The sequence below is a fragment of the Aethalodelphis obliquidens genome, unplaced genomic scaffold (assembly GCF_003676395.1).
Source record: "Aethalodelphis obliquidens isolate GAN/ISIS:26980383/991018 unplaced genomic scaffold, ASM367639v1 scaffold6, whole genome shotgun sequence".
NCBI classification, from domain to species: Eukaryota; Metazoa; Chordata; class Mammalia; order Artiodactyla; family Delphinidae; genus Aethalodelphis; species Aethalodelphis obliquidens.
The window spans coordinates 31,306,312-31,329,004 of NW_020837950.1; the positions used below are offsets into that span (position 1 = coordinate 31,306,312).

Sequence of the window (22,693 nt, forward strand, 5' to 3'; positions counted from 1 at the left end):
ATCTCAGCAGCCTACAAGAGCAGTGCTTTATCTCCTGCTTAGGTTGGCTGCTGTACAGCTGCTCTCTACTGGGCTTGGCTGAGCCAAGCTCACTCCAGCCTTTGGGTTGGGGTCCAGCCTGTTCCATGTGTCTCTCATTTTGGAACCCATGGCTACCCTAAATGTACTCTTCTAGAAGCAGAGCAAGACAAAACACATAAACACACTTAAAGCCTCTGTTTGCAACAAGTTCACTCTCATTCCATTGGCCAAAGCAAGTCACAGGCAAGCCCAAAAGGAAAGAAAAGTAAATGCTGTCCACAGACTGGAAGGGCTATAGCAAGGAAGGAAAAAATGGAAAAACAGGACAATCTACCACGTTCTGCTAACCTATAAACCCCTCAACAGAATGATCTTATTTGTTCTGTTTTTCTAGTGCCTAGCACCATGCCGAGCGTGTAGTAGATGCTATAAAAATATTGAATGAAAGAATATCACCAGGTTTTTTCTAAACAAGCTAATTGTTCTATTTCTTTTAATTTTTGGATCCAAAAGGATTTGGGTTTCAATCCCAGCATCTGCACCTTTTAACATTATTTTATTTTATTATTTATTTTTAACATTGTCTTTTGGCAATAATAGTAAAAATAATAGCAGTCAGAATTTCTCGAGTGTTTACTCTGTGCTAGGAATGCTGCTAACGGTTTTAGGTTCTGTATGTCATTTTAATCTCCAAACAAATCTATGAGGTAGGCATTGATCTCCCCATGTTACAGAATCAGAGAGGTTCAATACTCCCTCAAGCTAGAGAGAGGTGGAGCTACAATGTGAACCCAGGTCCAGCAGGATCCAAAGCCTCCTTTTAAGCACCATGCTCTGTCCCTCCTAGATGTTAAATTAACCCCACCCAATGTCAAACAGGAAGAAGCATGAGAATGTCCACTTTGTAAAATTGTTAGATTTATTGACAAATAATATGTCTATCACCTGGCCCAGAGAAGTTATACTCTGGGCACTCAATAAATATTATTTCCTGTTTTCCTTTTCCATTTCACTTCTGAATCCTGCTGCCAGACTGGATGGAAACTTTCGTTACGATCTGAGGCTCAGAAACCATTCATTATAGCTCTGTTAAACCTACAATACTCGACCTCTAAGACCTTAACAGGCCCGCTGCAGAAATTTTCTCTGAACTCACACCATTAGCAGTGAATTTCTAAAACCCTTGGGAAGACATTGCAACTTGCTCAGTATTTCTCTTGGCTCCTGAATTATTCATGTCCCTTGATGGATTCTGAAGTTGGCCTCCTCCTGAGGGAGAAGATTCACAAATAAGGCTTGGGTCAGTCACTTTGAAGTTTCAGTTGAGTAGGTGGTGACTGAAAGAAATCAAGCAGGTGGCAGCGGAAAGGTTGCCAAGTGACCTGTGAGTCATCAGGCCCAGGAGAAGGGTGGGTATGCTCAAAATCTGCTCAACAATTTCAGACTCTGAGGGTGGGGTAGGGTGGGGGGTAGAGCAGATTGTGTCTCCAAAAAACAAGCGACGTTCCTTTTGAGGGCATAGTGTGAGAAAAGAGAAGACAAAAACATTTAATAAGTACCTACTATGTGCCAACAACTAAAAGATGTAATCCTATTTGATCCTCAAAAAAACCAGGTCTGGGTTATCTCTCTTTTACAGGCAAGAAACTGAGGTTTCAAGAAGTGAAATAACTTAAGCAATTTTTAAAAGATCAGAGTTGAGAAGTATATGTATCAAACAGAGCTAGTTTGTCTGTGAATGACAGAAAACCCAGTGCAATCCTGTTGGAATCACTGCAGGGCTGGCATGGTCTTCCACTGTGTCAGAGACCCCGGTTCCTCTTATCTTATTGTCCTGCCAACCTTAGCCTGTGGCATCCCCTTCATGGTTCAAGATGAAAGCTTGAAAATAGAAGATTCATCTCGGAAGAAATAATGACACATCTGCTTATATCCAACTAGGCAAAACTTGGTCACTTAGCTGCTCCAAGTTAGAAGGGAGGCTGAGGAATGTGGCAGTGTGCCCACGGACAAATTAAGGTTCTATTTCTAAGGACAAAGGAGAGAAACAGAACTTGGGTCCACCAGCAATCTCTCTTACCAGGAAGTTAAATCTAGGTCTCTCTCACTCCAGAGGACCCCTACTCCACCAGTTCTACTATACTGCCTTCCCTAAGAGGAGTGCCATTGCCACAGAAGTCTCCATCAGGCTTAAAGTGCCCTGTGGATAACCATAATAGGAACAGCCAGGTCCCATAGGTGCTTACGGTGAGCCAGGCATTATGTGATGTGCCGTATAGCACTGTCTCATTTAATCCTTCAGTAACCTCATGAAGCAGGAACTTTATTCTCCCCATTGTACAGATGAGGAGACTGAGGCCCAGTGAGATTATATGGCATGCCCAAGGTCACACAGAGCAGATAGCATCTGGATCCATATGTTGTATGGCATCCATGCAATGGCAAAGAGGATCTGCACTCAGGCAGTGTAGACTCCAAAGCCTAGTCTTTTACTTGTTATGCTTGTCTGTTTCATGTGTGTTCCCACTTCAGGGCCTCTACGCCTGCAGGTCTCTCTTCTGGAATCCTATTCGTTCAATCTCTTGCCACCCCTTACAAAGTTCTCCTTCAGTCTAACAGGAAACACACTGAGAGTCTGGATCAGGCCAGCCATTGTGCTAAGTCTTGGGGAACTAAAGAATATATCAGCTGAGGTCCCTATGCTTATGAAGCTCACATTTTACTTTGACATCCAGCATCTAAATGTCCATACTATGATATGAAAGGGCCGTAACAACCAAGTGGTTCACAGTGCACTGGAGGACAGATGAATGGGATAAGTTTCTAGTATCTGGAGGGAGCTAAAGGACACTTTACATAGGAGGTGAAATTCTTTATGCTTTCCCCCAATTGTTCCAAGTAAAACTCATTTATCTTGAGTTATACCATTTCTTCTGTTTCTTTTCCTTTCTACTAAATCTTCTTATCTGCCTTTCTCTAGTGCCCTCCATGTTACTTTGATCCTGTTTGCCCATCTAGTCATCTGCCTACTCTATCCCTAGTCCCTTCACCAGTGGTTTTGGGGAAGAATGGCACACATTCTTAATCTCCCCTTCCCCACCCTCCATTCTCTCTTTAACCACACCAGTCTGCTTCTGCCCCCAATACTATACCAAGAATGACCAAATGCTCTGGCTTTTTCCCAGCCTGCAGTTAAAAGTCCAAGTCCTTTTCTCTGGACAGAAGGTAATATTCATTATGTAGTTATTGGGTATCTGGTGTCTCTATGCAATATCTCATGTAGCCCTCAATGTAGCCTTAGGAGGTTGGTGCTATTGTTAATCCGATTTTACTGTTAGGAAACTGAGCTCCAGACAGGTTGAATCACCTGACCCAGGTCACCAGCTAAGAGACAGTGAAGCTAGGACTTCAGCTGAGTTTGGCTGGTTCTGGAGTCCAAGCCCTTAATCATTACTCCTTCAAAAAAAACAGGAGAGGGGCTTCCCTGGTGGCGCAGTGGTTGAGAGTCCGCCTGCCGATGCAGGGGACATGGGTTCGTGCCCCGGTCCGGGAAGATCCCACATGCCGCGAAGCGGCTGGGGCCGTGAGCCATGGCCGCTGAGCCTGCACGTCCGGAGCCTGTGCTCCACAATGGGAGAGGCCACAACAGTGAGAGGCCCGCATACTGCAAAAAAAAAACCAGGAGATAACTGTGCTAGGAGAGTAGCAGTGGTCCAGGATTTAGGGTCGCAGCCCTGAGAAACATGGTAGAAAATTGAAATAGCCCTTGTGGAAAAAAAGAATAGGGAATTACTACAATAACTCAATTAAATGGTATCCGCATGGAGAGCACTGATGAGGTTGGAAATCTTAAGTACCAGTTAGTAGTATTTGACAAGAGCTGAGGTGGATGGGTTGATCTGGAGGCTAAAGATGAGGTGCGCAGGTGATTTGAAGATGTCAATAAGAAGGTAGTTGACATGATTGGTTGTGGCTTTAAAGGAGAGAAATTAAGGTAAAAAGAGACTATTGGGCTAGGCGAAGAAGGAGGGCAAGCTCAGAGATCAAGGTTGTGGGAATGAGGAAGTGGAGAGAGTGGAAAAAGATGAGACTGACTTGAGAATAGGCAAGATGACCCAACAGAGTAGTGCCAGGAGTGCCCTTGCCATGGGCACAGCTGTGAACATTCACAAATGACTCCATGTTGTTCAGGGAAATGAGTTTGATGCTTTTGAACTGAAGAATTCTAATACAAATTCTTCATATCAGTTTTATGATGGAAAATGGCATCTCTCCCCACCTACGGTTGGGAGAGGAGACACCTCTTTCATCTCTTTCCTAAGATTCTATACTAACTGTGAAGATTAGTTTTTTAAGACCAAGCTCTGGAATTTCATTTGTTGCATTCATAAGCAAAAATTGGACCTCAAGATTACCAGGAGGAATGGAAAAAAAGAGTAAGGAAAATTTTATTTAATAACACCGAAGCAAACATATTGATGATCTTCCACAGAGAAACAACTTAATGTCTATCAGCAGGTAATGGAGAAATAATTCATAGCACATCCATATGATATGGCATAGGAAGTAGCCAAAAATAAAAATGAGGGATCTCTTTATATATAGAAATGGCATAATCTCCAAGATATCTATGAAATTAAAAAAAATGGTGCATATGAATGTATATGTGTATAAAAAAGGATGGTGACTAAAATATGATATGAATAATAACGTATCATACTTTCCAGGTTATGTCTACATACCCTTGGAGTAACCTTCTAAGGAAGGTCAGGAGACGGTGGGTCTGGCACCTCTAGAAAGCCAAAAGTTCTGAAACCAGATCTCAGCCTAAGAGAACAGTTTGGGCAGGTCTTTGGTGGGGATTGTTTGGGGACTTTAATTGCAAGACACCACGAATAAAAGTGTACATGCCAAAGTGCCTTGAGCCTCGAGCCTAGTGTGAGACCCTCTCTGCTACCTCCAGCCTGAAATCTGGTCTTGTGTTAATTCAAGGGTGTGCCCATGGGGAGCATTTTCACAGACAGGGCAGACTCACATGAGTGAATGCTGGAAAAAGCTGAAGTCCTTTAGACCCTGATCCAGGTGACATGGTTCTCACTCAAATGGGTACAATGTTTGGGTTCTTTCTTCATTAAGTGCTTTAGTGGCATCAGAATATACTGGATCTCCATCGAAGTTTTCTGTTGTACAGGTATAGTGAATATAGGAACCGCAGTTCCCAAGATCACCACCACCACCACTCATTGATTTCATCCTCAATGGAATAACCAATGCCAAATTTCACGGAATAAACTTTACAAGGATGTTTTGTTCTTCACCGTGAGAAAACCCCATTTACGTTAAGATTTGATCTGCCACAGCTTGACTCCACTGAAAATAAAAGTCAATCTTTTTTTATCAGTTGGGGTGTCAGGTTGCAGAAAAGTTAACATAGCACACCTGAGACTGCTTATCCTTAGAATGGTCTGTTTGCAAAATTGACCCTTGGCTGGCATCTGGGAACGTGGATTTCCAGAGGGTTCCCATCACCCACACTAATAAGAACATCTCAGCAGGCCTTAACTGTTCGTGCAAACAATGTAATTTATGTGAGCAGTTTCCTTCTGGGAGTCTGGAATTCTGGTAATGCCGAGAAGAAGTTGTCTACCCGACTGGCCCCCAATAAAAACCTTGCTACCTCTTCAATGAGCTCCTTTGGTAGGCAGTATTTCACATGTGTTGTCACACCCCCTTGCTGGGGAAATTAAGCAAGTCCTGTGTGACTCCACTCGCAGAGGATTCTTGCAAGCTTTCACCTCGTTTCCTCCAGACTCCCCGCTGACCTCCACCACTGCCAAGCTCGTTTTTCCGCTTGCTGATTTTGCTTTGTATCCTTTCTCTATGATTAATCATAGCCATGAGTATGACTATATGCTGAGTCCTGTGAGTTCTCCCAGGGTGATCATGGCTGCGGTAACAAATAAATGTCAAGACTTCAGAGGCTCAACACGATAGTTTATTTCTTGTTCATGTAGAGATCAAGGCCAGTGCTCCTGGTGGGCAGGTGGCCTTCTACTCAGTCACTGAGGACCCAGGCACCTTCCATCTTGCACTCCACAGTAAGTTTGCAGTTGGAAAAAGAGACGGGAAAGGACATGCCTCCTTCTTAACCCTCCCCTTAACCCTAACCCCAGCGTTGGCCCTGAGATGACGCACATCCACCTCTGGCCACATTCCATTGGCAATCACTAGTCATATGGTCCCAGCTAGATGCAAGGGACTAGGAAACGTGGTCTCTGCTTGGTGGCTGTTCCTCTGCAGCAACTCTGTGGAAAGAAAGCATGAATCTTTGATGACCAGCAATAGTACCGTAATAGATACTTATTATGAACCTGTCGTGTGCTCAACTTCATACCAAGTGCTATGATACAACACAAAGAAGTCATATTGTTCTTACCCACATGAAGGTTGACATGTAAAAGGGAACGGGTCACCCCCAAGGATGAGGAGACAAGGCTCCCTTTTTCTGGGAAGTTGTCTTTTCTACTAGACCCTCCCTCTGTATTTTCCTAGTAAGTGGTGCTGATCCCTCACATAGCGCTTAGTGCGTTGAAACTGACCATATTCTTGTCAGATTCTCCTGACCAATTATAATATTTTTGAGGTCACAATGTCAGTTGCCTTATTTTTTTTTTAATTTTTTTTTTTTTTTTGCGGTACGCGGGCCTCTCACTGTTGTGGCCTCTCCCGTTGCGGAGCACAGGCTCTGGACGCGCAGGCTCAGCGGCCATGGCTCACGGGCCCAGCCGCTCCGCGGCACGTGGGATCCTCCCGGACCAGGGCACGAACCCGTGTCCCCTGCATCGGCAGACGGACTCTCAACCACTGCGCCACCAAGGAAGCCCTTAGTTGCCTTATTGATCAGCACATATTCCTAGTGCTCAGCACAGAACATGGTACATCTAAGATATTCAGTAAATGCGTAAATGAATGAATGTTCAAGAGGGATGGTGAGATACAGTGCAGTACCATGCTGTGAGCACAGGTTATTCAAATCTTCTTATCCCTTGTGACCTTGAAAAAGTTGCTTAATTTCTCTGAACCTCAATGTTTCATTATTAGAATGGGGAGAAAAATACCAACTTTGCAGGGCTGCCATGAGGATTTTCTGAGATTCTGAATGTGTATTCAGCACCTAGCCCTGAAGTTATGGAGAACAGTTTTTCACCATGGAGTACGATGTTAGCTGTGGGTTTTTCATAGATGCCCTTTATTGGGTTGAGGGAGTTCCCTTCTCTTTCTAGTTTGGTCAGTGTTTTTGTTATGAAGAGGTATTGGATTTTGTCAAATGGTTTTCCTGTGTCTGTTGAAACAATCTTGTGGGTTTTGTCCTTTATGTTATTCACGTGGTGTGTCACATTGATTTTTTTTTTCTTTACTATTTTCGGTTTTCTGTTTATTCTGTCTTTTTTTTTTAAAAATTGAGGCATAGTTGCTTTACAATGTTCTGTTAGCTTCTGCTGTACAGTGAAGTGAATCAGCTATATGTATACCTATATCCCCTCCCTCTTGGACTCCCTCCTTCTCTGCCCGCCCCCCGCCCCCATCCCACCCATCTAGGTCGTCACAGAGCACAGAGCTGAGCTCCCTGTGCTATACGGCAGGCTCCCACTAGCTCTCTATTTTGCACATAGTAGTGTATATATGCCAATCCCATTCTAAGATGTTAAATCAACTTTGCACTCTCGGGATAAATCCCACTTGGTCATGGTGTGGAATCCTTTTTTTACATTGCTGGATTCTACTTTCTAGTGTTTTGTTGTATTTTGTTTTGGTTTGGTTTTGAGGGGCTCTTTTTGCGGCCCAGATTGTTTCAGACCCTTCACTGGATTCCCATGGTGCTTCCCAGAGGTCCCAATGGAACTCCTTACCGGTTTCTCCTGAGGACAGTTTCTAATCACTTCCACTCAAATCCTCTTCTCAGGTGCAGCTCATGGGGATCAGCCTACGTCACGGCAGGGTCACGGCCCTCTCCGGTCACGTGGCCCCTCAACCACACCCACGCCCCTCCCACTAACCCGGCTCCGCGAATTCTCCCGCAGGTGATCTATACCCTCAACACCCGCCAGGACGAGGCCGAGGCGGGCATGGAGGCGCTGCGTGAGGCCCACCAGGAGGAGCTGCGGAAGGCGGTGGCCGAGACGGAGGCCAGGCTCCTGCAGGCGCAGGGCCGCGCGGGCGAGGAGGCCCTGAGACAGCGCGTCCAGGCCCTGGAGAGCGCCCTGGAGCTGCAGAAGCGGCTGACGCAGGAGGCGCTGGCCCGGTCGGCCGCGTGCAGGCTGGAGACCCAGGAGAGGGAGCTGAGGGTGGAGGCCGAGCACGCCGAGCGGGTGCTCACCCTCTCCAAGGAGATGCTGGAGCTCAAGGCCGACTACGAGAAGAGGCTCCGGCACATGAGCGGCCACGAGGCGCCCGGGTGGGGCGGGCTCGCCCAGGAGGGTCCCAAGCCCCAGGCTGAGCCGGGCTGCGGCCCCGAAATGCGGGAGGTCCTGCTGGAAGTGGAGCGGCTGCGAGCGGAGAACCAGCAGCTGAGCAAGGACTATGCTCGGAAGGCTGAGGAGCTGCAGGCCACGTACGAGCGGGAGAACGAGGCCGTCCAGCAGGCCATGCAGCAGTCGGTGAGCGAGGCCCTGTGGCAGTGGCAGGAGAAGGAGACCGACCTCCGGAAGAACTTCCAGGCCCAGGAGGCGGCCCTGCAGGCCCAGGTCCGGAAGCTAGAAGGGGATCTGGAGCACAGAGGCCGCAAGATAAGTGACCTGAAGAAGTACGCCCAGAAGCTGAAGGACCGCATTCAGGTAAAGCCGGGACTCTTCCTACCTTCCAAGTGGGAGACTAAGCATGGCCCCTAGTGTCGAACACCTACCGTGTGTCACGCACTGTGCGAAGCCCTTGACTTCTGCCAGAGCGAGCATTATTACCTCCATGGAGTTCAACCACATTCATTCAGCAAGTGTGTGTGCAACACTTACCATGTGCCAGGCCGGAGCTGTGGGCAGGAGACACACGGTGAGCCGGCCTTGATCCCTGTCCTCTGAGAGCTGAGAGACTTACAGTTTAGAGATGAGAAGATAAAACCGAAATTGAGAAGCTTAAGGATGGCCCTAGCTGGGCACACAGCTACAAAGTGTTTGAACTCAATTCAGCCTAATTCTAAACGCCCCACTCACTCCGTAACAACTTGCTGTCCTAACATCCTTGGGGCTTTGTATTTGTGGAAAGCCAGACCATTGACAAGTCAGTTACATGAGGCCCACAGACTCACAGAGCCCCATCTCTAAAAGTAACAGCAGCTAGTATCCTTCATACTCCCTGAGTATTTTTTTTTCCGTCCCAGACACTTTATCTCATTTGATCCTCACTACAGAAAGGTTAAATAACTTGCCAGAAGTCACACAGCCAATCAGAGGATGAGTAGGGATTTGATGAACCCTGAGCCACTGAATTCCAGAGATTAAAGGCATATGCTGTGCACTTACCCACTTTTCAGATCTGATGTACATAGGATGTCTTGACCCAGAACTGTAACAAGAGAAATGAGACCCTTTCTGTCTGTTTAGGACCTGGATGTGCAGCTCAAGGAGGCTCGACAGGAGAATTCAGAGTTAAAAAGCACTGCAGAAAAACTTGGGGAGAAGCTGGCTGTTGCCAAAGACAGACTAATGTTGCAGGAGTGTCATGTGACACAGAAAAGCGGTGAGATGCCCGGAACGATTTCCTTACACAGCAAAGGTTGGCCTGACGCTGCTTGCAGCCTTGAGACGTTGAGGGAGCAGAGTGGAGGGCAGGGCTATTTGATCCGACCTGCCTGGTGGGCAAGTCCCATCCATGCAGGACACAAGTGAGCCGACATCCAGAGCTGCCGCAGGTCAGGTATTTAAAAGGCATGATGCAAAAGGATGTCTGGCCCCCCAGAAAGTTCTCCACCAGATCCACCGTAGTGCCTGAACTTCTCAGCTCTGGCTTTTCCCTAGACTTAGACAACGCTTTATACTCTAACATCATTCACACAGTGATGTTATTGGGTGTTCCCAATAATGTTGTGAGTTAGGTATCGTCAGTATCCCATGTCACAGATGAAGACATGAGGCTGAGAAAGTTAACGTGGCTAGCTCAAGGCCAGCCAGCTGCCTGGTGATAGAGGTGGTGTTTGAGTCTCAGATTATCTGACTCCAAAGTGCTTTCCACTGAGCTCCCTCATCAGAAAGTGTTTGAGTATGTACAGTGTCATCAGCTTGACACTGGGAGATATAACAAAGGCACAAAACATAGGCTCTGCCTCTAGGGAGTTTATGGGACTGCTACTTTACAGCCCACAGCATGCCTTGCTATCATGGGTGCGGCCCAGGCAGCAGTGAGGTGTCTGGGAAAGAAGAAATCACCTCGGGCTGGAAAGTACGAGTTGGAACCAGAGGGTATAGAGGGTTTACAGCAGTGGTCTCAGAAGTAGGGCATATGGGAAGAAACTGAGCAATTGTAACTATATTTATTTCTTGTCTTATACTTGAAATCTCTTTATTTAAATCCTTTGAATGTACATATATCCAGGAACGTCCTCAATTTCTTTTTAAACTATGGAAAGCACAATCAAAAAAATTTGAAGATGACTAGTTTAAGAAGGGAGAGCCGGACAACTGTTTGAACTCAAGATGCTACTTGGGCAAAGGTGACAATCACCACTTGGACCTTGCTTGAGGCCAGAAGGCCATGGAGCAGGGATTACATAGGGGAGTCAAGGGCAAAATAGTTGAATAGCAGAATGGCAACCCAACTGCAGAGGCCTCAGGCATGAGGCCAAGGCCAAGGGCATTCCCAATGATGTTGACACTGTACTTGCAGATGACATGAAGACTGAGAGGGTTTCAGAGAATAAAGTCCTAGGGAAAGAGAATGATTTGGAAGCCTGCAGTCTCCATCCTCAGCAGGATCAGAACTTTCCCAAGGAGTGTCCATGCACGAAAGGAGGCACAGATACACAGGTACTGTCTGACCCAGTCCTGGGGATGGAGCAGTCACAGGGGGACTCTGCTGGAATGAGCTTCAGATGGAGGCCAGCCCCAAACCATGACAGGTCCACTTGGAAGCAACAGGTCCCATAGTTTCAGGGGTGCATGCATGGGTGTGAAGTTCCAGCCAACGTCCTGCCAACTGCATGTCATTGCATGTCAAGCCAGGAGACTGAGAATGTAGCAGAATTCCCCCAACTCCTTATCATTAGCTCCTGGGAAACTGGAAGCTTGCTTAAGGTTCCTGCTATATGTTCCCAGTCAAAACAAACAAAGCATTTTTTAGAAACCGCCATAGTATGGGCTGGAATATCTGATCCTATGACAATAGATACTATAGATAATACAATAGATACTATAGATAATACAATAGATACTACTCCAAAAAGCCCTTTTCCGATGGTGGATAAAGTGAAGTCTCTTACAGATATCAAACGTGATTTTATAAACTTTATTGTACCTTGTGATACATGCTTTGAAATCAGTAATCAACATTGTAGAAGTTACACAAAAGAGAAATGGTTATCTCCTCCTCTCCCCACCCTGGCAGTTTTACAAGCCCTTTTTCTTTTTATAGACCAAGAAAGAGGCATGTATTGAGACAGAATGTATGAAGCAAAAATATGAAGAAGACCTTCGTAAAATCAAAGATCAGACAGAAGAGGAGAAGAAACATCTCAAAGACCAGCTGGTGAAGCGCCTAGAAGACTTGGTGAAGAAGCACATGGTGGAAATCCAATTAGTTCGCTCATCAGTGGAAGCTGAGAGGCAGAGGCTACAGAAGGTGAGATCCCCTTTCAGAGATACCGTTCCGTTTGTTTTTCCTTGCCTCTACCTCCCTCCTTTCCTCTTCTGTTTCTTCTTTCCTTCCTCAAACATTTACTGAGCTCCTGTTGTATATAGATCTCAGCTAGTTCTCTGATCAGAGGGAGTTCAGAGTCTTCAGGAGGAGACAGGGCACCCCAGGGCTGTGAGACAATAGGGCCTAGAGTTGTTGACATGCGGTGGAATTGTGTCATATGAGTGTTTAACTTAGGGAAATTCAAATCCTCTAATCTGCAAAAACAGAGAGAAATAACATGAAGTGAACACGCAGGCCTGGCAGACTGCCTGGATTCAAATCCCAGCTCTGCCACCCTCTAGCTCTGTGACCACAGAAAGTTATTTAACCTGGACTCCTCACAGGGAAACTCTGCGGGGGCCCCAAGTTACTCATTTATAAAACAGATGGTGATAATAGCACCTCACAGAGTAGCTGCGAGGATTGCATGAGGTAATCCATGTGTGAAAAAACGAAGCACATCGTAGTGCCTGGGGCGTAAGAGGCATTAGGTAGATGAAGGTAATTAATTAGCCAGTGGGAGAGAAGTTTCTCAGCCTCTGAGTTCTGTTCCAACTTCCCACCAAAGGGGGCGTTTTCTGCTGAGAGGGAATGCAAAGCATCATCCCTCGTGTTTGCTGAGGAAAGCAAATAACATGTATATGAATGCTTTAGGAAAAGAGTGAAGTATATCAGTATTATTGTGAGCATAGGTGGTGCTTTAATTATTATAAGAAGGCTTCTTTCTAATCTAAGAACTTACATTATCACTATGAGTTTTCACTGAAAGATAATCATATATCACTGAGGAATACAATGTGTGGTGGTGAAGAGTAGTAGATACTCAATAAATATGTGTTGGATAAATAAATGAACTTAAGAAAGTCTAGTCCTGGGTCCAAGTCCTGACTCTTTCACTGGCTTTACTACCACGGACAGGTCACTTAATCTTTCTGAAATCTGATTTTGAAAATAAGGATAAATACTTTGGGGGCTTGTTATGTGAATTAAATATGGTGGTTTTTAAAATTATTTATTTATTTATTTATTTACTTTGGGCTTCGTTGGGTCTTCATTGCTGCACGCGGGCTTTCTCTAGTTGCAGTGAGCAGGGGCTACTCTTCATTGTGGTGCACGGGCCTCTCATTGCGGTGGCTTCTCTTGTTGCGGAGCACGGGCTCTAGGTGCATGGGCTTCAGTAGTCGTGGCCCTCAGGCTCTAGAGTGCAGACTCAGAAATTGTGGTGCACAGGCTTAGTTGCTCCGTGGCACGTGGGATCTTCCTGGACCAAGGCTCGAACCCGTGTCCCCTGCATTGGCTGGCGGATTCTTAACCACTGTGCCACCAGGGAAGCCCCTAAATATGGTTTTATATATAAACTCTTATCTCAGTGTACAACATGTAGCAAAAGTTTGATAAACGGTGGCTGTGATTAGTTACCATGTGCATTAGATGACATCATGTGTGATAATATTATTTAGTGTCCACTATACTTTATAAAGCACTTTATTCTTATGAACACATTTAATCCACCCAACAGGATTACAAAATGAGTGTTCATATCCCCATTTCAGAGATGAGAAAACTGAGGCTCAAAGATGTTATGTATCCACTCACACAGACAGTGAGTGATGCAGCTACATTAAAACCTGACAGCCTGACTCCAGAGGCCATGGTTTCCCATCCCTGCACAGAGAGGGAAGCAGCTGTATTGAAAGCACTTTCCTCCCTATGAGCAGTGACAGGTTGCACAAATCCAATCCTCATTGGAGGAAAGCTGAAGCCGCTTTCCATCGTGAGCCACAATCAGTGGGAGGGACAGTAGCTCTCCCAGAGCTACAGGTTGCCCTGGTAACCTGTCAGCCAAGCCTGACTCTGAGTGTAGAAATCCCACTTGAGCTTTAATCAGAGGCATGGTTCCGTTTGGGAAATGAATCATGTAGAAATAAATTGCATTTCCTCCTGGTTTTTTATTTTCTTTTTAAAAATTATGGTCATTTCTACAAACTGAGGATATAAGTTATATAAATTAGGCCATGCAGACTACAGGAAGGTAAAAACTTGAAGAGGTCCCAGATCTGGTGTTCATGGACTAAAAATAGATACCGGTTTCCCCTCTAGAGTTAAGAGCACACTGTTCCTTTGGGCCCTTGAGTATAAGTATGTTGTGTATCGTGAATGCTACCTTAACCTGAAAAAGACACCACAGGAGATGGGCTGGAGTTCACCCAGTTTATATGCCTTTCCTGTCTGTAGATTAGATGATATCACAACTTAATCTTCACAGACAGAGCAGAGTACGTGTCCTATAATTAGCACTTGCCCACGTTGATACCTAGGAGAGTGTGGAAAGATTTATTGAGTCCTCACTGAGCTGTTCTAGACACTGCTGCGTTCTACACCTCATTTGTATCACTTAGGATTCTGGGTGGCAAGCATCACAAACCCACCCTGGGCGGTTTAGGTAAGAAAGGAATTTAGTAAAGGGTAATGAAAAGCTTTCTGGAAAACCAGGGAACTGGGCTTGGCAAACTACTCAGTGATGAAGACACCCTTGCTGCCATGTCTGAGCCCAGACCTTCTGTTTACACAGCTGACACCACCAACACTGGGCCCTGGATGTTGCCTGCAGAACTGCAGTGTCCAATATGGTAGCCTCTTGACACATGTGGTTATTTACATTTAAATCAATTACAATTAAATAATATTTTAAATTCAGTTCCTCAGTGGAACTCGCCACATTTCAAGAGCTCAATTGCCATATGTGGCTAGTGGCTCCCAGATTGGATAGCACAGTGTTGAGGGATTTCTACACATTAGCTACATTATATTTTAGAACATTTCTATCGTCACGGAAAGTTCCGTCAGTCAGAGCTGCTGTAAAATGGCTGCCCCTGCTGCCCCTGGGAAGTTCAGTTGCCAGATCCTTTATGACTCCAGCTTGTACGTATCGATGGCTTCCAATTCAAAATCCGGGGTGGGTGTGTCTGATTGGTCACATGCCTTGATCACATGCCTCAATCACATGCCCATGCCCTCATCACAAGGGAGTCTGGGAAGGTAAGTCTGACATTTTCTGGTTCTGTGGTGGAAGGATGGCTCTGATGTATCAGATGGAGAATTTCCCAAACATTCAGAGAAGGATCAGAGGCTGGGCAGCCAAAAGGAACAATAGCTCTCCACTCCATGATTTAATTCTTACCTCAGCCCTGTAGGCAGGGCTTGTTTTCCCATTTCACAGATGAGGAACCTGGGAAGTGAAGTCACTTGAGTATCACATGAATTGGGTGTGAGTCAGGGCTGCCTCGACTCTAAAGCCACTAACTTTTGCCCTCTGTCTATGTAGCAGAACAGAATAAACATTGCCCTGGGCCTTGGAGAGCAGCCTTCAGGTCTTCACCCTGCTAATATCCATTTATGGTTTATTTATCATTCATTGAATGCGTACTTGGTGTTTTGAGCAATGCAGGGATACACGAATCAGCCATGCCTACAGGGAGCTCACAGTCTGGAAGGAGGAACAAGACATGCACTGAAACCATCTGTCAAGTCAGGGTGTAAGAAGTGCTGTGCTGGGGAAGCAGCCACGTTGTCACCTTAAATAAGTCACCCCAAACCATTCTAGGCCTCTGCTTTCTAATTTCAGTAATAATGTGAATGTGAATGATTTTGTCTAATTCTTTTCAACTTTTTATTTCTATCAACTCCAAAAATACTCTTCATTATTTAGAAATAGGTTGCTTAATTTCCAAAGATTTGGAACCTTTCCAGATATCTCTTTGTTATTGATTTCTAATTTAGTTCTCTTGTGATCAAAGAACAGATTCTGTTCTTTCCTTTTCAATTAGCTCATATTATTGTATGGCCCAGGGATGGTCTATCTTGATGAATGGTCCAGGTGCCCTTGAAAAGAATATGGATCTGCTGCTCTTGAGTGGAGTGTTTCATAAATGATAATTAGGTTAAGTTGGTTGATAGTGTTGTTCAAGTATCTTATTTCCTTACTAATTTCTTCTGTATTTGTTCTGTTGATTATTGAGAGAGGAGTATTGAAATCTAATTTAAGTCAGTTTTTATATTTTCCCTTTTAGTCCTGTCAGTTTTTGCTTTAGATAAATTCAAACTTATTTATGAGGTACATACACATTTAGGCTTATTATGTCTTCTCAATGAATTGGCCCCTTACTCGTTATGGAATATTCCTTGTCCTGAAGTCTACTTTGATAAAAATATGGACATTCTATCATTTTTGTGGTTAGTGTTACAGTCTATTTTAATCCATTCCTTTACTTTTAACCTACCTGTGTCTTTCTAGTCAAAGTGCGTTTGTATTGGGTTGGCCAAAAAGTTCGTCCTGGATCCATAAGATGTTACAAAACCTGAACGACCTTTTTGGCCAACCCAAATAGGATAGCTGGATTTTCTGTTTTATTCAGCTTGGCAGTCTGATTTTTGAGGGTCATTTAGACCATTTACATTCAATGTAATTATCATTAAGTCTACCATATTGCTGAGTTTTTTTTTTCTTTTTGTCACATCTTTTTTTCTTTTTGCCTGTTTTCCTGTTTATTTTTGATTACTTGAATATATAGCTTTTGGTATTCCCTTTTTTTTGTTTTTTTTTTTTGGCGGTATGCGGGCCTCTCACTGTTGTGGCCTCTCCTGTTGCGGAGCACAGGCTCTGGACGCGCAGGCTCAGTGACCATGGCTTACGGGCCCAGCTGCTCCGCGGCATGTGGGATCCTCCCGGACTGGGGCACGAACCCGTGTCCTCTGCATCGGCAGGCAGACCCTCAACCACTGCGCCACCAGGGAAGCCCTGGTATTCCCTTTTTTATCTCCACTAGTGACTTGTTAGATATTCTTCTTTTGGGGAGAGGATGGTGTGCCATGGTTGCTGTAGGATTTCTAACATGCGACTTTATCATTGTCTGCCATCAAATAATATGATGTTACTTCATACATATTGTGTTGCTGTAAGGTTTGTACGGAGAAGCAATACATATATACTTCACTGTACAAACCTTACAGCAACACACTATTTTTATTTAGCCTTTCCTAACCTTTGTGAAGTTGTTGTCATGTGTTTTACTTTACATATGTTATAAACTCTACATCGCTTTTCTATTTCCTTAAATAGTCAATTATCTCTCAGAGAGAATTTTTAAATGAGAAAACTAAAGTCTTTTATATTTTCTGATTTACCATTGCTACCCTCTTCATTCCTTTGGCATATTCAAGCACCCCATCTGGTATCATTTTCTTTTGGCCTGAAGAACTTCCTTTAATGTTTCTTGTAGTGTCAGTCTGCTCACAGCAAATTCTCTCAGTGTTTATATGTCTGAAAATGTCTTTATTTTGCCTTCATTTTTGAAGGTTATTTTGCTGGATATAGAATTCTAGGTTAACAGTTTGTTTTCTTTCAGCACTTTAAAGATGCTGTTCAACTTTTTAAAATTTTTGGTTTGTATTTTCCTCAGATGAAAAGTTGGTAGCCACTCTCATCTGTTCTCCCCTGTGCATAGTGTATCTTTTTGTTTTCTGATTGCTTTTAAGACTTTTTTCTTTATCATATCACAATTTGATTATGATATGTCATGGTGTGATATTCTTTGTGTTTTTCTGTTTGGGGTTCTGTTTGGACGCCTTGGGTCTGTAGGTTATAGTTTTTTTCTGTATTCAGATTTTTAAATTGAAGTGTAGTTTATTTGCAATGTTTTGCTGTGGGTTATAGTTTTTATACAGTATGGAAATTTTAAGATCATTATCTCTTCTGCCTTCCCCTTCTGAGTGACATTTCAGGCTTTGTACTGGTTTACTCTTTCAGCTACACCAGGAACTTTACTATAAATACATACCAAAGAGTGATTTTTCTTCTTGAAAAAAGTTAACGTGTTTTCCTTTAAAATGCCAACTGAAATCTCTGCTTGGTGATTTCCTGTGGCTGCTTATTTGTTGTTCCCATCACAGTGGCTCCCTTAATTGTCTTTTCTTAAACTGCCAGTAATTGTGGACAATCTAGACAAGAAAGCAGAAAAAGGGTGGGAGTCCTGCTTTTGCCTCTTACCAGCCATTGGATTTGCTCCATGTGAAATGGATGCAATAAAGCCTTTTTCCATAAGTATTATGAGAGTTAAATGAGAACAGAGCTTATGAAAGTACTCTGTGAATCCTGTAAATTCATAGCCCATGGAGCCTTCTTCCAGGGGTGGGATGCAGCAATTTGTATATCTGAAAGCACTCATCTCCTTCTTTTTCCTCACATTCTTGTCTTTGTAGTTGTTTTTTCTCTTTCCACGAGTTAGGAAGAGAATGTTAACGCTTCCTGTTGAAATCCTCAAGGTCACTTGAGGAAATTTGTGGGGAAATTTTTTCCCTTTAGGTCCATTTGTCAAGGCAACAGCTGAAGCTGTGATTGATTACATATACCCTAGGACGTTAGGCTGTGCAAGATTAGAAATAGCCACTGCTTTATGCTAAGCACCTTTCTCGCAGGGGGTTTCCACTGTGCTGTTACAGTGAACATGCCTTGGCAGAGTTAGCGGGTGTCCGCACCAATAAGCAGGTTAAACAAAACTTCTGTTCAATAAAAGATTCTGTGAATGAGGGACTAAATAATGAAGTAAAAAAAAAATCAGAATCTTTGCTGAGGGGACGGCCTTATTTCTGATGGTTGCTTAAGTTATCTCCACTTGTTTTAAATAAAAAGTTTATCTATCATCTTCAGAAAATGAACTCTCCAAAGCAACAAGCCCTGCAAAAGGAGATGGTGGATTTACTGAAGATACTATAACGTTGGCCTAAGTGTCCACATCATGCGACCCTTACAATCCAATCACAGCCCTCTTTTCTTCTCTTTTAAATGACTGACCCCAGGGACAATGCGAAGCGCCACCCCAGGGCCACTGGCCTGGCCTGGGGCTGGCCCCATAGAAAGTGTAAAGGTGTCATCCAGATGATCAGTAGCAGCATCTTTTTAGATGATCAGGTTAGAAATCCAGGAGTCAGAAATCCAGAAATCCATAATTTCTCTGTCATCCCTCACATTCGATCAGCCATAAAGTCCATTCATTCTGCCGTTGACCCTTGAACAACGTGGGAGTTAATCCAAGTATAACTTATAGTAGGCCCTTCGTATCTGCAGTTCCTCCACATCCACAGGTTCAACCAACCACAGAGTGTGTAGTACTGTAGTATTTACTGTTGAAAAATGTCCACGTATAACCGGACCCATGCAGGCAGGGAAGAAGCACAGCCAAGGGGTCATCCTTTGCTGAGTTTGGATCTTGACTCTTCTGCTTACGGGCTGCATGACCTTGGGCAAGTTATTTAACCTCTTCAAGCTTCATTTCTTCATCTGTATAATGAGCTTTAACAATACTACCTAGCTCATAGGGTTTTCATAAGGATCAACGAGATGATCTGTGAAAAGCGCCCAGAAAATGGCACACACTCAGTAAATGTCAACTGCTAATATGTCATCTACTTCCAGTTAGACCATAAAGGTCTGTAATCAATTATCACCATCCAGCATGGTATCTACTGCGTTATAGCTGTTGACTTTGCTGCCTATCTCTTTCACGCAAACGTGAGCTCCTGGTGAGTAAGCATATTGTCTGTTTTTATCCCCAGCTTCAAGAACAGTGCCAAGCACATGGTAGGTCTCAATAAATATTTGTTGAACAAATAAATGACTTAATATCTACCTAAAATTCAGCTACGAGGAACAGAATATTTCATCCACTGCTCTAGACACTTGAAAAATTTCCCCAGATATTAAGCTAGATCAGAAAACGTAAGCATCTGTAAGAATCGTACTACTTAGCATTTATTGATCCCTTACTATGTACCTAGAACTGTGCTAAGCATGTAAGTAATGCATTGAATCACAGAGAGGTTAGGAAATCTGCCCAAGATCACACAGCTAAAATGCAGCTGCACCACTCACATGGGCTCCAGAATGTTCTTTTATCTGGAGCTGCTTTGTGCTGAGACTGTGAGGCTGTGGGGAGGGACCATGGAGGAAGCAGCCCTATGAATCCCATCATTTTGGCTAAAGTAAGGATGCTGTTGAGAGGGCCAAAGAAGAAATTTCATTCTGCTTTTGATATTTCCCTGCAACTGAGGGTGTAGTTGGCTTTTTGATTTATAGAACCATGAGAATTTTGTCAGTAATGAGCATTCTGTTTTCTTATTTGACACTACAAAACTTAAAGCCAGGGGTTTACTCTGCCCCCACCCCCCCACCCCCCCACCCCCCCACCCCCAGTATATATTCGACTTTGTGGTGTGAATTTAGCACCTGTTTTCTTTGGACTTTCTCATGTATTTCTAATTTATGTTTTCTTTTCTTTTTTTTTTTTTGCGATACGCGGGCCTCTCACTGTTGTGGCCTCTCCCGTTGCGGAGCACAGGCTCCAGATGCGCAGGCTCAGTGGCCATGGCTCACGGGCCCAGCCGCTCCGCGGCATGTGGGATCTTCCCGGACCGGGGCACGAACCCGTGTCCCCTGCATCGGCAGGCGGACTCTCAACCACTGCGCCACCAGGGGAGCCCTACTTTATGTTTTCTTATAGTAGTTTATGACTCTTGTGAGTTTCTTTGAACCCCTTTGGGAATAAGGCAGGGTGTGTCCTGTCCACGTTTTCGTGGCTTGTGTGGTTAACTCTTCCATTCATCATTTAGGAAGTAGAAGCACAGTTGGAGGAAGTGAAGAAGAAATCAGAAAATGAAATAAAGCATCTGCAAGAAGAGAAAGAGGCCCTAAATGTGAAGCTCCAGAATTCACTGCTTGAGGTAAGTCCCGAATAAAAGCTGTTCTTGGAATAATGGTTCTGGGCTCCAGGAGTTTTTGATGAACTGAGATGCTAGGAATCTTGGGAAGCTTCCCTGACCTCCTTACATTTAGCATCCTTGGAAGGAAGAAAAGGACTTCATCCTGACAGGAAGGCTGTCTCAGGGGCATAAATTCAGCTGCAGATAACAGAGCCTGATTTATAGAGGCTTAACAAAGAGGCACTTAATGTCACACATAAAAGAGGGAGGCAGGAGGCTGCTGGTGTTGATTCTGTGGCTAAATGATATCAGGCCTGGAAAATCTGCAAACATCTTGGTCCTGCCCTCTCCCCACCCCCGGCTGTGTTATCAGTGTCCTGGGCATTAGATACTTCTGCCTTCCTGGGCTCTTTTCTTTATCAAAAAGAATTTAAAATTATAATTTGTAACTGCACTGTTATAAAGGTGAATATGGCCAGGCTGCAGTTTTTTATTCTGATTCTGAAAGAAATGAAAATATTTTCATGGCCCCTAAATGCATCATAGGTTCCTAGCACTGCACATAGGAGAAGTTGGCTCAGATTCCCCTTGGCTGTGAGAACGACTGTCACTGTTCCAGTTGTCATGCCCCAAGTTAAAGCAGGAAAGAAGGAGGGGCAGGGATGACCAGACCTGCACACTTCATCAGGAAAACAAAAGCATACGCAGAAGCTCCCAGCTGACTCCTACTCCCATTGGTAATAACTGTGCCACGTGGCCAGCCTGGGAAAGCAAGGATTTAGCCATCAGGCCTCCCTGGTGGAGGCAGGCAAAGAGAGCAGGGTAAGGAATGGATGTAAACCAGCTGAACAATGGAGTTTTCTTCTTGGGCCCACTTGTCCAAACCACCAAGGGACCAAGTTCAAAGTTTAAAGGCGTTGTGGACAGTGTTACTAGGGAGAAGAACTTGCCACTGACGGACTCCTATTCATCCTTCAGTGCCCTTAACACTGTGCTGGAATTCCCTGGGCAGAGTTTATTGCTGTAAGTTCTCTGCGGTAGTACCTACCTTATAGTAATTGTTAGGAGAATTAAAAGAGTTAATACTGTAAAATGCTTAGGTCTGTGCCTGGCACAGAGCAAACACACCATTAATGATGCTCTTATATATTGTACATGTGTCTACTGAATGTTGTTGTGATTGTAAACATGCATCTGTCTGCTCCATGAGATGACAGCTCCTTGAAGGCAGGGACGATATTTTATGATCTTACCATCTTGCTCTCATTCTGTCCCATCTCCCCACTTTACACCTGAGGAGCTGCCTGAGGAGCATTAGTTTTAGCAACATCTGAGGTTCCTTTATGGTTATTGACCTTGTTCTTCTCAAAGTCTAGAGCAGGGAAACCAGACCGTTTAATTGACACTCTACAATTAGTTGGTTAATAATAATCATAATTAAGGCTTTATAATTTAATAGCAGCTTTTAGCCACTCTTCTCTCATATTATCTGTATAATTCTTAAATATTGTTCCTTTTCTTTACCAACTAACTTTGTAAAAACGAAATAGGGTGGCCTTCCAGGAATGGTATGAAAACTAATGGAAACCATACTACAGCCCTGGTACAGTTATGTGGATGTGAATAATTTAAAGAGAAGTGTGGAATATTGTAAACCTGCCAGGCTCATCTTCTTCTGGAGAGACGAAGCAACTAGCTAATTAGAAATGGCCTCTCTAGAAGTGTGTCTGGGATTTGTCTAGTGGGGCACAGTCCCCAGAACTGATTGACCCAAGGGAATGGGTCCCAGATTAATGACCACAGCCGGGTGATAGGACTTTGTTTCATTGCTGAATGTTTCTATTCTTCTGTTTTAGGTTTTAAGGCTGGAAGAATTTATCCAGCAGAATAATGTACGTCCCCCGAGAGGCAATGAACGGCCCCAAGAATTGGACTGCCAGCAAGGCAACATTTTAGAGACCCAGGTAACCTCTAGCTTTTTCTGCTTTAATTAAGGATATTTTTCTTCTTCTTTTCAGCACTTTGGTGTCCCCAG

General features: G+C 44.2%; 1 protein-coding gene across 1 annotated transcript in view; it reads left to right on the top strand.

Moving 5' to 3' along the window:
• FAM184B (family with sequence similarity 184 member B) overlaps positions 1 to 22,693 on the top strand; it is a 131,330-nt gene that overhangs the window by 39,860 nt on the left and 68,777 nt on the right. The window contains exons 2-7 of the mRNA XM_027104037.1: positions 8,103 to 8,855; positions 9,618 to 9,753; positions 10,897 to 11,036; positions 11,641 to 11,847; positions 20,569 to 20,679; positions 22,515 to 22,622. Of these exons, the coding sequence (XP_026959838.1) occupies positions 8,103 to 8,855; positions 9,618 to 9,753; positions 10,897 to 11,036; positions 11,641 to 11,847; positions 20,569 to 20,679; positions 22,515 to 22,622 (1,455 nt within the window). The remainder of the gene's footprint in view (positions 1 to 8,102; positions 8,856 to 9,617; positions 9,754 to 10,896; positions 11,037 to 11,640; positions 11,848 to 20,568; positions 20,680 to 22,514; positions 22,623 to 22,693) is intronic.